Raw genomic sequence first — 15,065 nt, 5'->3', positions numbered from 1 at the left:
CAAACACATTCAACAAACCTTTAGAATACTCACTCCATCTCCCTTCCACTTCACCACTACTTGTTATTACCTCCCCATTTGCCCCTTTCACCGATGTTCCCATTTGTTCTCTTGTCTTACGCTCTTTATTTGCCTCCTTCCAAAACATCTTTTTATCTCCCTAAAATTTAATGAAACTCTCTAACCCCAACTCTCATTTGCCCTCTTTTTCACCTCTTGCACCTTTCTCATGACCTATTGCCTCTTTCTTTTATACATCTCCCAGTCATTTGCACTATTTCCTTGTGAAAATTGTCCAAAAGCCACTCTCTTCTCTTTCACTAATAATCTTACTTCTTCATCCCACTACTCACTAACCCTTCTAATCTGCCCATTTCCCACCTTTTTCATGCCACAGGCATCTTTTGTGCAAGCTATCACTGCTTCCCTAAATACATCCCATTCCTCCCCCACTCCCCTTATATAGTCATATGCTCTCACCTTTTTCCATTCTGCACTCAATCTCTCCTGGTATTTCCTCACACATGTCTCCTTTCCAAGCTCACTCATTCTAACCACTCTCTTCATCCCAACATCTCTTCTTTTCTGAAAACCTCTACATATCTTCACCTTCACCTCCACAAGGTAATGATCCAACATCCCTCCAGTAACCCCTCTCAGCACATTAACATCCAAAAGTCTCTCTTTCACGCCCCTATCAATTAACTCGTAATCCAATAATGCTCTATGGCCATCTCTCCTACTTGCATACGGATACTTATGTATATCTCTCTTTTTAAACCAGGTATTCCCAATCACCGGTCTTTTTTCAGCATGTATATCTCTCTTTTTAAACCAGGTATTCCCAATCACCGGTCTTTTTTCAGCACACAAATCTACTGGCTCTTCACCATTTCCATTTACAAAACTTAACACCCTATGTACACCAATTATACCCTCAACTGCCACATTACTCACCTTTGCATTCAAATCACTCATCACTATAACCCGGTCTCTTGCATCGAAGCTGCTAACACACTCACTCAGCTGCTCCCAAAACACTTGCCTCTCATGACCTTTCTTCTCATGACCAAGTGCATAGGCACCAATAATCACCCATCTCTCTCCATGTGCTTTCAGTTTTACCCATATCAATCTAGAGTTTCCTTTCTTACACTCTATCACACACTACTTTTATTTTCATTTTATATTTTATTTTTTTGTGGGGGGCCCTCCAAACATGCACTGAAGTCCACATCAAGGGCTTGCCTTAATTGAAATACATATTAACCAAAAGGAAAAAGAAGAGTCAGGGAAGAGTATTTACGAATCTTGGAGAAAGTGAAAAACCTGTCTCTTGAAAAGTGCCAGGTTATAGTTATTGGAAAAGACATGAGATTGTAGAGAGTTCCAAAGCTTTTGAGATGTAGGGGAAAAAAACAGTTTATCAAAACAGCCCACCCTTGTTCCTCACTTATTCTGCATTCAGTCACTTTTGTCATTCTATCAATCAGCACTTGCATATGCCTTTCTTGGTGTACTAACAGACTTATTCCCCTGTAATTGCTACATACATCATTAGCTTTTTTTTTTTAATAAAGGATCAAAAATAGCTTTCACTCTCAGGCACAGCCATTTGCTTCCATGCAAAATTACATATCATATGCATCCACCCTTTCACACTTTATCCTCAATACTTCAACATTTCTGCTATAATCATATCCACTGCAGGTGCCTTTCCTGTCTTTAACCTGATTTTAATCCTTTTTACCTCCCTTTATGCTAAAGGCCCTTGTGCTTGTCCCCCTTTCCTTTCCTCTTCCATACCCATGCATGTAACTATTGCTCCCACATTCATCACTTCAGAAAACTCTTCGCATCCTCCTTTTACTTCCTCCTTTTGATTCACCAACTCCCTTTCCTTTCTCACATTCATGTTTGCACTTTTACATCCACCCCTTTCCTTTTTTGCTTTCTTCCTATACAGTTTCATATTTTCCTTAAACTTTCCACTCAACTTTCTTCCAAAATCATCATCTACTCTTTCTTTGTTTTCCTCTATTGGACTCTTAACATTCCACTTACACATCATTTGTTCTTCCCTCCTCCTTTGCTGAACTTCTGGTACATTCCTTTCGAGCAGTCTACCATCTGCCTTTTTTTCGTGTCATCCTTGGCATTCCCAGTCTAATCTATCGGCCATGCATTTCCACTTTTATTCGTATATCTCTCAACCTTGTATCTGACTACTATTTCTACAACCTTTACTAGTGTTTTTTAAACATTTTAAACACATTCACTTATGACCACATTCCTACATTTACTGCATTATGACCACATTCCTACATTTACTGCACCTTCATCTAAACTTTTTGTCTCCCTTCTTTCCTACTCTTCCTTGCATTCTCTCTGATCCATTATCTCCCTTTCCAATAGTCTTACCTTTCCATATTTTCTTATGCCATACCTCCACAAGAACTGCACAATGGTCAGAATCTCTGAACGATCCTCTCACAACTCTAGCATCCAGCTTAATCTTTATGAACCTTTCATCCACTGCCACATAATACCCTATTGTTCTTCTCATCCATCATTTCTCATTCATGTATATTGGCAAGTCATTTTGTTCTTAAAAAAGATGTTTGCAAGGAATAAACCCCTCTCAGCACAAACATCCATAAGATAACTTCCACCCTCCTGTACCACCTATCTCACCAATTTCATCACATTCCACCTTCACATTTATATCTCACTTTAGAACCACCTTCCTCTCCTTCTCAAACCCATTTATACAGTCATTCAAATTTCTCCTGAAACACTTCATTTCATCCTTACGTCACACAGTTTTCATTTTCATAGGTGCACATACACATTCCCATGCATGCATCAGAATTCCAGTATTTTCTTTCACTCACACTATTCTTAGTCCATTCCATCCATGCTCTAAAATCATCCCATACTCTTGGTGATAGCACAGTTGCACATCCATTTTTTCCTCTTTCCTGGCAATTGTCAGTCATTCTGATCTTTACAACTCCTCCTTCCATGCCCTCCCACAACTTAAACTCGTTTCCATCTTCACTCCATACACCTTGCCCAAGGATATGGGTGGCCCCAATCCCCCAGCACATCTCAACTATAGCTTTTGAAATTATCCACAAGCTCCCTCCTTTTACTTTCACCAGTCCTCCCATTAACATGTCTGTCACTGTATTTATTGAAAATAGAGAATAGCCCAGAGTGTGAACCTCAAGTCAGTGAATAATAAACCTTGTAGACATTTCCAGGGGCTTAAGATCAAGTATAAAGCCAATATTTTTGGTAGATTCATGTATTCATTGTACAACTAGAAGGTAACACTTAACACAGGCTTTTTAATCAAAACTGATTGCTCATAGATGACAGATACTGAATTGTATTAGTTGATAAAGATTTAGTCTAAAAACGGTATGTAAGAAAAACCCAATAGAAAGAAAATTCTCTTTAATTGTGGCTCCAAGAATGAAAACATGATAAAGGATGAATTCACCTGATTAATGTGTCAATACATGCAAAGGGGAGGATGAAAAAATAAAAGGCATACCACTTGTAAACTAACCTGGTTCATCTAAACTCTTTTCATGATGAAAAACATTATTATTTACAGGTCATAACCTAACAGTTTGTTACCATCAGCATAAGAAGAAAAACTTAACAAAGGGATGTTTAGGATGTTGAAGGGAAGTTTCAGTGAAATTTGTAGGCAGAAAGGGGAACAAGGGATGACATAAGATAAAGTTATCACAGAATGGGGAATTGTCTACGTCTGTTAAATCTGGGATTGAGATCGTCCCTAGAGAGGAGTGATTTGCAGGTTATCCTGTCAGCTGGAACAAATTGTAGGATAAGACAGGATTTGATGTGTTTTAGCCTATTATTCCCAGAGATTGAGGTTTTCGTGTGTCCCTTACTAACTGGCTTACACCTGTGAGGAAGAAAGTACTGTATTTATTGTACTACTTCTGGCATGTAGCAGTTGTATTAATGACACCTGTTCCCTGGCTAACGAAATATGGAAGTGGACTAATCAGTTTGTATAACATGCTGGATTCCTATAACTGAATTGATTTTATTCTCTTCAAAATATACCAGTGTTCAGTCCTCATGTTCTGTATGATCAGTGATATCTTAAATGTAGATTGCAGTGTAGTTATTGATGATAATGCTATAGCATCCAAGTCTATTAGACCATGACTATGTGTCCATGTAACTTTATATATCTTTTAGACATTGAATATGAAACAAAGCTGCATCATAGTTGGTTGAACATTGTAGTGTATATCCAGCTTTTAAGTTTAGAGTATCAGTCACCCCATTTACAAGTTGGCTGCTTGTTATTCTGTCAATCTAGGAAACGTCATGGATATAAACTGATATTTACTTAGAGTGAATGATTTTCAGTTGAGGATGAGTGTTCCATTTGTCTTACCATGGGATCCTTATTTAAACAATTCATCCTCATATCATCTATGATTTTGTGCAGTAGTCCATTTTATGTTTAATTATCCTTTCGATAACTAGACTCTAGTGTAGATAGAGAATGAATAAGTAGCCATCTTATATGCAGACATACTCGCCAACTGATTAATAGCAAAACTGCCTTTATCTCTATGGTGATAAGTTTTTGATACTAAGAGAGTCTTTTTTGAGCTTAGATAGATTAATCTCAAAATGCACATTGCAATCCCATCCATCCTTGTTATTTGCTTTACTTTAGATGTGAAAATATTTGTGTCTACTGGGAAAATGAATATGGTATATTGCTGCCCCATACTGCTGAGCATGGGCTGTGTGATAGATTTTTTTTATTGTACATAGTTGTATGGTCAATGATTTAGGGTGCTTTTTTAGGGACACTATTATTGATTTTGGGTTTATTAATTAATTTTCATTCTAGAATATCAGGGCAAGACATTCAGGCTTTTAACTTCAGCTTACCTTGTCTATTTTCCAAACTAACTTTATGGATTTGTGTAAAGAAATACAATTACTTATTATTCTTTTGATTATATGTTTTATATATTGTAAATACTGAAATGCTCTTTTAGCATGTGTACTGCAATTAGAATTTTTCCTTGTAGTTCTGCAGTAGCGTCAGTGCTTGCCAGTGTCCATCAGAGTTTAGCAGAATTAGTGCGGTGGAGTGACCAGATCTTGCTACACAATGATGATGCTCACAATACACAGACTGTCTATGAAGTTGTACAGGCAGTCAGGGAAGCCGTCCAGGTTTGTCTCCAGTGTTTCTAACAATGTTTAAAGTTCTTTCATTACAACCAAATTGGGAGAATATACTGTATATTTTCTGTTAGGTAAGGCCATCTTGCTATACAGTGAGAATTGCCTTATCCTGAATTAGTAAATACTTTGAAAATGGTTGATAACAGCATCCATGATGTATTCACAGATTTCAAAAACTTTATGAAATACTTTTGTAATTAACGTTCCTTGTGCCAAAGAACATAGTTATAATATTTGTTTGCCTTCACAGGCATTGGTTGACCTTGCTGCAGATAAAGAAAATATGTACATATCAGACTCAAATACTACTCCGTCCTCCATTGATAACAACAATTCAGTAGAGAAAGCTCCGGCATATTACAGGTAATATTATTATGTGCATCGTATAAAATTTTTGGAATAATCACTGTTGTAAGTGTTTTTACTAGTGCTGTAAAATATACTGTACTACCATTTCATAATATGCTTCAGTAAATTAGGGACTGCTATGATGATGTATTTGGACTAAGAATGTGGTAAATATTTGACAAATGGTGTAATTAATTGGATGCCACTTCATTATGCTTTGGCTGTGGTCATGAACAAAATTCTTTTTTTAGATGAGACTTTAATTGTAGTATGAAAAAGAGTTATATGACAGAAAAGTAAGGAAAAAGAAAAAAATCCAACCATTTAAAAAGGAGCAGGTCATAGATGTTAAGAAACTTATGAAAAGGTGAAGAGTTCCAGGCCAATTGGTGTTGGGAAAAAAGCAGATGCTATATTGGCTTATCCTTGAGTTACCAATGGCGACACGGCGATAATGTGACACAGTGGTTTGCTGAGTATTATGTGGTCAGGCTAATGGTAGGGGCATGTTGCCAGAGTTAGTAAGTCGGATTGCTTTGGATTCAACTCTGTCAAGCAAGAATGCAGAGCTTTAACCTCCCCTGATGTTACAGCAATTCTCCATATGAGGACAAATTAGCCATTTTTATTAGCAGCATCTAATGTGAGTCAGTTTCAAACTCAGTGGGACTTTGCCAGTGCCCAGGGTATTTTCAAGAGGATGTTTAGTGCCCATTCTTATGGTGGTTAGCACCTCTTTAAACATAATTCCAGGGGTCTGGTCATGAAGCAGAATACATGGCCCTCTCAAGTTTTGCAGCATGGTGATGAAATCTGTTATATATAGCAAAGGAGGATTGCTGTTAAGGAAGTAGTTTTGGTTACATACCTTTAAGGTGATCTTTGACTCCTGAACACTCTTCTGGCTGTTGTTCTGATATATCCTCTCTTCATTGTGGTTGATCACATTGAAATGACTAAGTGAAGGACAAGATGGATCTAGGAAGGGAAGAGGGTATTAAAATCAGAGTTTCATACCTATGAAAATGGTGAAGAAAGTTCTAGTGAAAGATAATGATGTATGCTTCCTTTAAGTTTTCTTGAAATATATATGGTAAAATTGATAGAAACTGAGCTTGGGAAGTTGTAGCTCTTTAAGTTGTGCATTGGAGCTAAAAGGACTTGGGGTTGTCTTTAGTATGAATGAGGGTATAAGATACATGCAGAGAGTAAATTGCACTTGGCTATAAGTTATTCAGATGAGGTTGTCAGAATTATTTTCTTTGTATGCAAATGAGGAATTTCGCATGTGAAGTTAGATCTCTATGAATGGATAGATTAGTCTCGCCTAGTGAATGAGTTAACATGCAAAGTGAAAGCTAAAAAACAGTGTTTGCAGCAGCTTATTGACATAGGTATTGAAGATATGAAGTTTTGAAATGATGCTTATTTGTGGGAGGAGTGCTGCTCTTGGTTTTTGACTTAGAGATGCAGAGTTACAGGACTAAACTTGATACCTCTTCCTTACATACATAGTATTCCTGTTTATTATTTGTATCTCATGTGTTTGCACTTTTTCTTGCCATCTTTCCCTCATTTTTCTACCATATTGCAGACTTTTTTTTGTATTTTCTTGCTTGTTTGCAATATTTACTTTCACATGTATTTCTTTCATTTTTAATGGAAAACAAAATTTGAAGGGCTTATATTTTTGTGTTAATCATTAATTGCCACTTTGGTACCACCCAGCATTTAATGGTTGAATAGATGTGAGAAAAGTTAGGTCATCACATGAAGATGGGAGCAGTTCTCCCTATGATTTTTAGATGATGATGGTAGCAGTGTAAGGGTTAATAGTTGGAAACAAATGAGATTTAGAGAGAAACATAGATAGAAATTGCAATTTTGAATTGCTGAGTATAACCAACTTTCTGCATCCTCCTTTGGCAGTACCACACAGGTTCAAATTAACTAAGAAAATGTGATCATTGTGAGAGAATTACGTATGGATTAGTACTGTGATGTAAATGTTGTGGATTGAATGGTGATGTAGTAGTATTAAGATTTTCAGAACAATGAAGCAAATTCTTTAAGGTACTTCTTTTTGCTCATGAATTTAGACTACTCTTGTGATCCTCCAGAAACTGTAGTTATATGGTGCAATACAAAGTTTAGAAACCAAAGATGACATACTGTATAAGAAATTTTTTATCTTTATTTTATTGTGATTATAGCTACAGATACAGAACTTGAAATCAGAATGCATAGGAATGTATGGACCACCCTACTTTGAATTTTGGCAAAGGCTTTTACAGTGTAAATGAAATGAAATTCTCTGTTAAATATTGCTTCAGTATTTAGTGAACTTTGACCGTATCTTTATTTTCAGCAATAAACACTCAGATATTTCAAGCCATCGAAACTCCTTACCTGAAATTAAAGCAGAATCACCCGTAGATAACAATGGAAGCTTCCTCATGGCGTGCGACAATTCATCAAAACTCAGCCATTCTCGAAGCTCAGATTCTATACTTACTGGTACTGAAGTGGAATCTCCACCTCCCAAGCCCCCTTTGCCGTTTGGGTGAGTTGTTACTGCTTTATGTTTATATTCGGTCATGTGTTTCACTCTTTCAGAGCACATGCAAGATAGATTAATACAAACTGTAAAGGAGGTTAGATAAATAGATTGATAAAAAGAGATAATGTACAAATAGATAGATATAGATTACCAGATTCATAGACATTACACAAGAAATACACATACTGTTCTAGCTCTCACGCAGATCAGACTGTTATCTTCCATTAGAGCCTTTATAGATTACTGTATTTTAAAACTGAGACATCTTGAACACTGTCTGAAGAACATACACTTTGGACAGCTACTGTTGATGTATGGCATGGTTATGGAAGTGTTGGTCTTGGCACTGCAATTTGCCACTCATCCTCATGTGTTTTGATCACTCTGTTTCTTTGGCAGGCGGAATGATGTTGCTCCTCCATTACCTCCAAAGAAGAAAACTCCTAAAGGAAGTTCTCCAGAAAGTTATGTTGGTAATGCCATTTACCTGAATTCTCCTGTTGGGCACAGTTCACCAATGAATCACAGTCCAAGAGAAAGTTCATCAGAATGGCCTAACCATAATATAGGCCCAGCATCACTCTCAGCTTCATTGGAAAGAGGATCTAGGATGACTCATTCTTCAGATCAAGTTTCTCCAGCATCAAGCTTGGACTCCATGAATCAACCACATGATGACCCTCCAACCTCCCGAACAAGTCTCAATTCCTGTTGTAGTCTGCATGATCGACCTGATCTCGATTTTGAAAGTGCTCTACACAAAAACTTTAGAATAGAAGTGGATAACCCAATCTCAATAAGTTCAAACCTGGCTGATTTTAGTTCCGATTCAGGCTTCCCTTCCATATCTTCAGTCCACAGCATTTCATCTAACACTGGCTGCAGCAGGTAAGTCTTGCAGAGTAGACTGTCAATTGACCCTACATATTTAGAATTTTTTCGCATTTTTTGATAGATATTCCAGTTATAAGTATGTAATATTACATTTAATTTCACATTTGCTTGGAGTTAGGGTTCATGTTATCTTGATGATGTAGTTTATTTATAAGTACTAAACCCTTAAATGCACCTGTGATGATTCACAGTTGCATGATTTTTTCTTATGTTTGCCATTTGATTACACCACTCACTTTAAGGCATGTGGAATAGACAAACCAGCACTTTGAGCTTAGATATGTTGTGTTCAACTCTTACCTTCTGTATCATGGGACTTTGATACTTTCGAAGCATGTTATAACTTTATGAAGCATCAGTACATTATCCAAAAATGAGAATGTCAGTATGAACTATTTGATTATTTTTATGTGCAAAGACCATAAAGTTCCCATGTGTGACACTAGTATTCTTTGGAAACATTATGATATGGTGGAAATTGTGGTTATCAAAAAAAGTCTGAGAGAAATGATAAATGTGGAAGTACGCATGTAAAGTGACCTGGAAAGTTCAGTAAGGACAAAACTACTTCAGTAGCATAATTCTGCCTTATAATCAAAATTTGGCTTCATAATAATTTTATGTATAAACTGTAGCCCATGAATGAGGTAAAAAGTTGATTTTTAAAATTTGGCTTCATTTAGGGTAAGGCAGACAAAACAGTCATTTTTTGGCAAATACATGAAGCATAGAATATAGTCATGACAGCTGATTTATATACATGTACAAAGATGAGATAGTTTGAATGGAAACCTGAGGGAAAGTATAGATTTTTTTAAAACCATATAAAGTGAAAGAAGAAAGTTTACAGAATTGTGCTATGGATATGGGTGGAAAAAGATTGGAAGAAGTGAGAGAATTTAAGTATCTGGAAGCTGTCTTTGGTAAGTGTCATGATATGGAAGGAGAGATAAGGGAGAGGCCAGTACAGGGTAGAAGAGTCATTGGGTCCCTTAATAGAATAATGAAGGGTAGACATGTGAGTATGAAAGTGAAGAGAGAATTAAGGGACAGCATAGTCCTCGCAATCCTGACCTATGCAGCTGAAACGTGGACATGGAATGAGTCACAGAGGTCAAGAATCCAGGCTATGGAAATGAGCGACTTGAAAAGACCATGTGGTATGATTAGATGGAATGAAGAAAGAAATGAAAGGGTGTATGAGAGATGTAGTACAGCAGGAAGTGAATTGTGGAGTGGTAGAATGGGTGAAAAATAATACTTTGAGGAGGTTTGGGCTCGTGGAAAAATTGCAAGACTGGGAGTTTACAAGGAGAGTGTATGATAGTACAATTAAAGAGGTTGGTGTGCGTGGAAGACCACCTGTGACATGGGCAAATAGGGTGGGGGAATACTGGAGGGAGAGAAATAGTGGAAGAATGCATGGAATGGTGTATGCAAGAGAGGCATATAAGGACAGGGACAAGCGGAGACTCTTTTGCCATGGCTACCCCTTGATGGGATTTCCCAGAGGGAACGGGCTTCAGAGATAAAGATACAGATAGATGGAATACCCATCCAGAAACCCCTTGTAAAGGGCAGGCAGCCACAAAACCTCATCCTCCCACTTCTCTCTTGATATGGATTTCTTTTTCATTTTTGATAAGTTTTAATATTACCATTCTGCATTTGCGTAGGTAACACAGTACATTAATCGTGTGTAGCAGTTATTTGATCACTTTCGAACATCAAATTTGTGCTGATATTGTAATCAACAGGTATGGTTATGCTTGATATTACCATGTTATAAAAGGATCTGAATGCAGAGAGTCTAGTTGCACTGTGTTGTCAAGGGATGATGCTTTCATACAAATGGGATACCAAGTTTATGAAGGCTTTACAGCCTTTTAAGTTTTCCCTGGACTGTCTGTCATTTTTTTTGGCTACTTCGTGGCATGATATACGTTTTTGTGCTCTGCATTTTCTTGAAAAATTGCCAATGCATGTCTCTCATTTACTACTTTGTCTTTCTCTTTTCTTTGGTTTCCATACTACAGCATCTCTATGTTACACCAGTCTGTATACTCAATGAAGTGGTCATTATTTTTGTCATACAGTCTTAAACTTAAGTACAACATGTGGTAACAATTTTATGTAAATGTGAGCTAAACCAATATGCCAAATTGTACAGCAAATATTTTGAATATTATTGTTGTATCTTCATCTCTTGAAGGATTTATACTGATGCTGATAATCCAAATCTTTATTTAAGATTTTGCCCTTGATACCCTGATTTGAATATGAAAAAGGCATCTGTATTCATAGTCACTGAACAAAAAAAATAGATTTTATTTTTTAAGGCAAAGAAATAAGAGATATAAGATGTAACTGGGATTTTTATTCTTTTCCAGCTTCAGTCAGTCTTATTCATGCAAGAGTAGTAGTGAAAGTGTATCAGTAAAGCAGTCTCGAACCCAAACTTATTTCTCATCTTCCACTCAGGTGAGTAATAGAATTTACCCTTTTGTGTTAGCTGCAATGTATTAGTTCAGCATGAAACCTGCAGTCATGTAATATGAGCATGAAAGATAACTTTATGCAAAATTATATGTTTTTGAATTATCTGTGAAAGGTAGCTTGGTGTGGTTAAATGTCCTCATTTTTAGCTTGTGATATTTTCTTGATTTTTTTTCATTCCATTACAGTAAATCCCTTGTATAACAGATACGTGAAAATATCTTCTCCTTTAGGCTGAAGTTTTTTAGTAATATACGGGTAAGCCTTATTATTGATATCAAAATAGATAATGCTCATGGTACTCTGTTGGCTTATTTGCCAGGTTTTAGCAATGAGGTGTGTTGCAGAACTATTGGGTCAGTATCGAAGTACTTAATGTATTTACTGTAGATGGTGCATATATGTCTGGTTGTGTTATTTTTTAATCACGATTGCTAGGGCTCAGACAATCTTAACCCTTGAATTGACTGCCTTTGCCTCCAGGCAAAATATACTGCATCTAATGTCGTGGGTAACTCCCATGTATTGTTACCAGATGCTACAGTCTAGGTTTTTCCATGCACTGGTCGTTTTACGCAAAATGTCAAGGAGCCTTATACAAGTTCTTCATTATCATATCATGAAATAATTTGAGAAGATATGAATTTCATACAAACTAATAGAAATTACTAAAAACTCAACATCATATGACAAAACATTTCCAAGATACCTCATATGTCTCAGCATATGCATGTCTGGCATACTTTTAATGACAGGTATTGGGGCTTCTTATGCTCCAGTCACAGACAAATTTCCATATCAAGGCCGGGCCTTAATGAAAATATAGAAAGAATAATGAAAGAGGAAAAGAAAGGGTAAGAGAAGGTATTTACAGAAAAACCTGACAAATAAAGTGTCTTTAATTCATAGTTATTGGAATAGACATGAGAAGGAAGAGAGTTCCAAAACTTCATCGTATAGGGAAAGAAGTAGTTATCAAAACTCCCACCCTTGAGTTGCCTGTGGCCACACAGTAATCATGTGACACAACAGCTTGCCGAGCATTGTGTGGTCTACCTAGTGGTGGGGGCACACAAGCAACTAGCTCTCAGGAGCAAAAACCAAAGTAAGGATGCAGAGCTAGAACCACCCCAGATGTGACAGCAGTACTCTGTACAAGGACAAATCAGTCCTTTCTTATAAACAGAGTGACTGATCAGAAAAAAAGAAGTTTGTACATCTAAGGACACCCAGTTTTTTAAAGGCAGACGTAGCAATTCCCATAATGAGGGATTTTCAAGAAAGAGTGGATGTTACAGTAATACCAAGTATGCTCATTGAGTCTGAAAGTGGAATTACAGAACCATCAAAAGAGAGATGAGAGCTGTTCAGAGTTTTTGATAGAGAGATGGGTAGACCAGTTTACAATCGATTTATTTCCCCTGAATGTGCAAAAAACGTTTTATCTATTAATGAAATGGTGCACAAAAGATATAAAAATCATTGTTTTTCCTATGAAGTAATGGTAAGATTTAACTGTTCCTTGTTTGGGAAAACGTTTTGTATTGGATTAGCCTGTCATAATTATGCAAAAAAAAAAATCTTAATTTTTTAAAAGTAAGTTGCACAAAAAACTGTTGAACCATTTTTATGATTTAAGAGTTAAGCATTTATAGTTTTGGAAAACATATTATTTACAGGATTAGCCGGTTCAAAATATGGTTAATAGTCCAAAGTATGGGTGCAATAGTGGGTATTAGAGATGGTCTTGAATGTCACAGACATGATTTGTTCCAAGAAAAGGTGCATAGTCATCCAGTGTGGTTGCAAAAGGGTTACTAAGGTCTCTAGGCAGCTCCATTGACATAACCTTTGTTTAGGTTGCCATCTATGGTCAGCCAACAGCACCTATGGTGTAAACAGGTTTCAGCTTGTGGTGGAGAAAAATGTGTGTAGATTAACATCAATAGCATTCTGCCTCATCAGGATTAAAGGTTGCGTAACATAAATTAGTAATTTTCCACCATGTCAGTTTATCTGTATCCCTGATGTCCATTCCCTCCAAGAACTCCCATAAAGGGGGTGGCCATGACAAAAGAAGTCTCCACTTATCCCTGTCCTTACATGCCTCCCTCACATACACCATTCCTCATATTCTTCATCTATTTCTCTCTCGCCAGTATTCTTCCTCTGTATTTCCACCATGTTGAGTTATTTATTTTTTTATGTAATTAATTATGTTTAGTTAATCCTAATAACAAAATTTTGAATGTAGTTTTACCAGAATAAATGAAAATCTGCACACATAAAGTACACTTGTGAAAGGGTTAACTTTACCTCTACTTTATGTTTTTTGCAGTTTTGAAGTGCTGTAAACTTGAGAAATTACAAGAGTTTTTTAGATCTTGCAGCAGTTAAATTCTTGAACATTTTCCCCAAAACCTCTCTTTTTCCTGTGTAGTTTGTGCTCTGTTATTCTTAGGTTTTACTATATTTTTTTATGGCTTGTACATGATTGTTTTGAAGATTTTGTTTCATTGGATACACCAAATCAGGTGTAGTTAGATAATACTGTGCAGCATTTTAGGAATGCATAAGAGGGGGTTTGCCTATAGGCGATGCCATTAGCAGTAAAATACAGGAAGAGAGTGCCATGAATGTCTTGCCCCACTATTCTTGATTTTTCTTTCTTTTAAACTATTCGCCATTTCCCGCATTAGCGAGGTAGCATTAAGAACAGAGGACTGGGCCTTTGAGGGAATACCCTCACCTGGCCCAATTCTCTGTTCTTTCTTTTGGAAAATCAAAAAAAAAAAAAAACGAGAGGGGAGGATTTCCAGCCCCCCGCTCCCTCCCCTTTTAGTCGCCTTCTACGACACGCAGGGAATACGTGGGAAGTATTCTTAATCCCCTATTATTTATTTACTTTGTCGCTGTCTCCTGCGTTAGTGAGGTAGCGCAAGGAAACAGACGAAAGAATGGCCCAACCCACCCACATACACATATATATACATACACATCCACACACGCATATATACATACCTATACATCTCAATGTATACATATATATACTCTCACAGACATATCCATATATACACATGTACATAATTCATACTGTCTACCTTTATTCATTCCCATCGCCACGTCGCCACACATGGAATAACAACCCTATTCGTTCACACTCAGTCTCTAGCTGTCATGTAATATTTCATATAAAACCTTCATAATCCTTATAATGTGCATGCTGTCATTTACAGACATGATCTGTTGATAGTGAAGAGGTGGATAGATAGATAGGATTAGGTAGATAAAGATGGATGGACATGTGGATGAACAGAAAGACAAATAGGTGAAGGGACTGAAGATTTTGACACAATGGAACCATTAGAGGTTCCTTGCTTACTGCGACATTATCAGCCACAGTTTTCAGTATACATACCTGAAACAATGTATACCATTTTACCAACAGTTGCATAAAGGTTTGAGTATCTATGGTTTTTATACACCTGACGGACAAGTGTTGTGGTGG

At 36.8% G+C, this 15,065-nt stretch overlaps 1 protein-coding gene across 8 annotated transcripts in view; it reads left to right on the top strand.

The window, feature by feature from the left end:
* C3G (C3G guanyl-nucleotide exchange factor) overlaps window positions 1-15,065 on the top strand; it is a 411,105-nt gene that overhangs the window by 316,575 nt on the left and 79,465 nt on the right. For all 8 annotated transcript variants that reach the window (XM_071686026.1, XM_071686024.1, XM_071686028.1 and 5 more), the window contains 5 exons: window positions 5,100-5,247; window positions 5,510-5,622; window positions 7,976-8,170; window positions 8,567-9,055; window positions 11,452-11,542. In XM_071686026.1, the coding sequence (XP_071542127.1) occupies window positions 5,100-5,247; window positions 5,510-5,622; window positions 7,976-8,170; window positions 8,567-9,055; window positions 11,452-11,542 (1,036 nt within the window). The remainder of the gene's footprint in view (window positions 1-5,099; window positions 5,248-5,509; window positions 5,623-7,975; window positions 8,171-8,566; window positions 9,056-11,451; window positions 11,543-15,065) is intronic.

This window comes from Panulirus ornatus, chromosome 41, assembly GCF_036320965.1.
Source record: "Panulirus ornatus isolate Po-2019 chromosome 41, ASM3632096v1, whole genome shotgun sequence".
NCBI classification, from domain to species: domain Eukaryota; kingdom Metazoa; phylum Arthropoda; class Malacostraca; order Decapoda; family Palinuridae; genus Panulirus; species Panulirus ornatus.
This window is presented reverse-complemented; position numbering and strand designations above follow the sequence as displayed.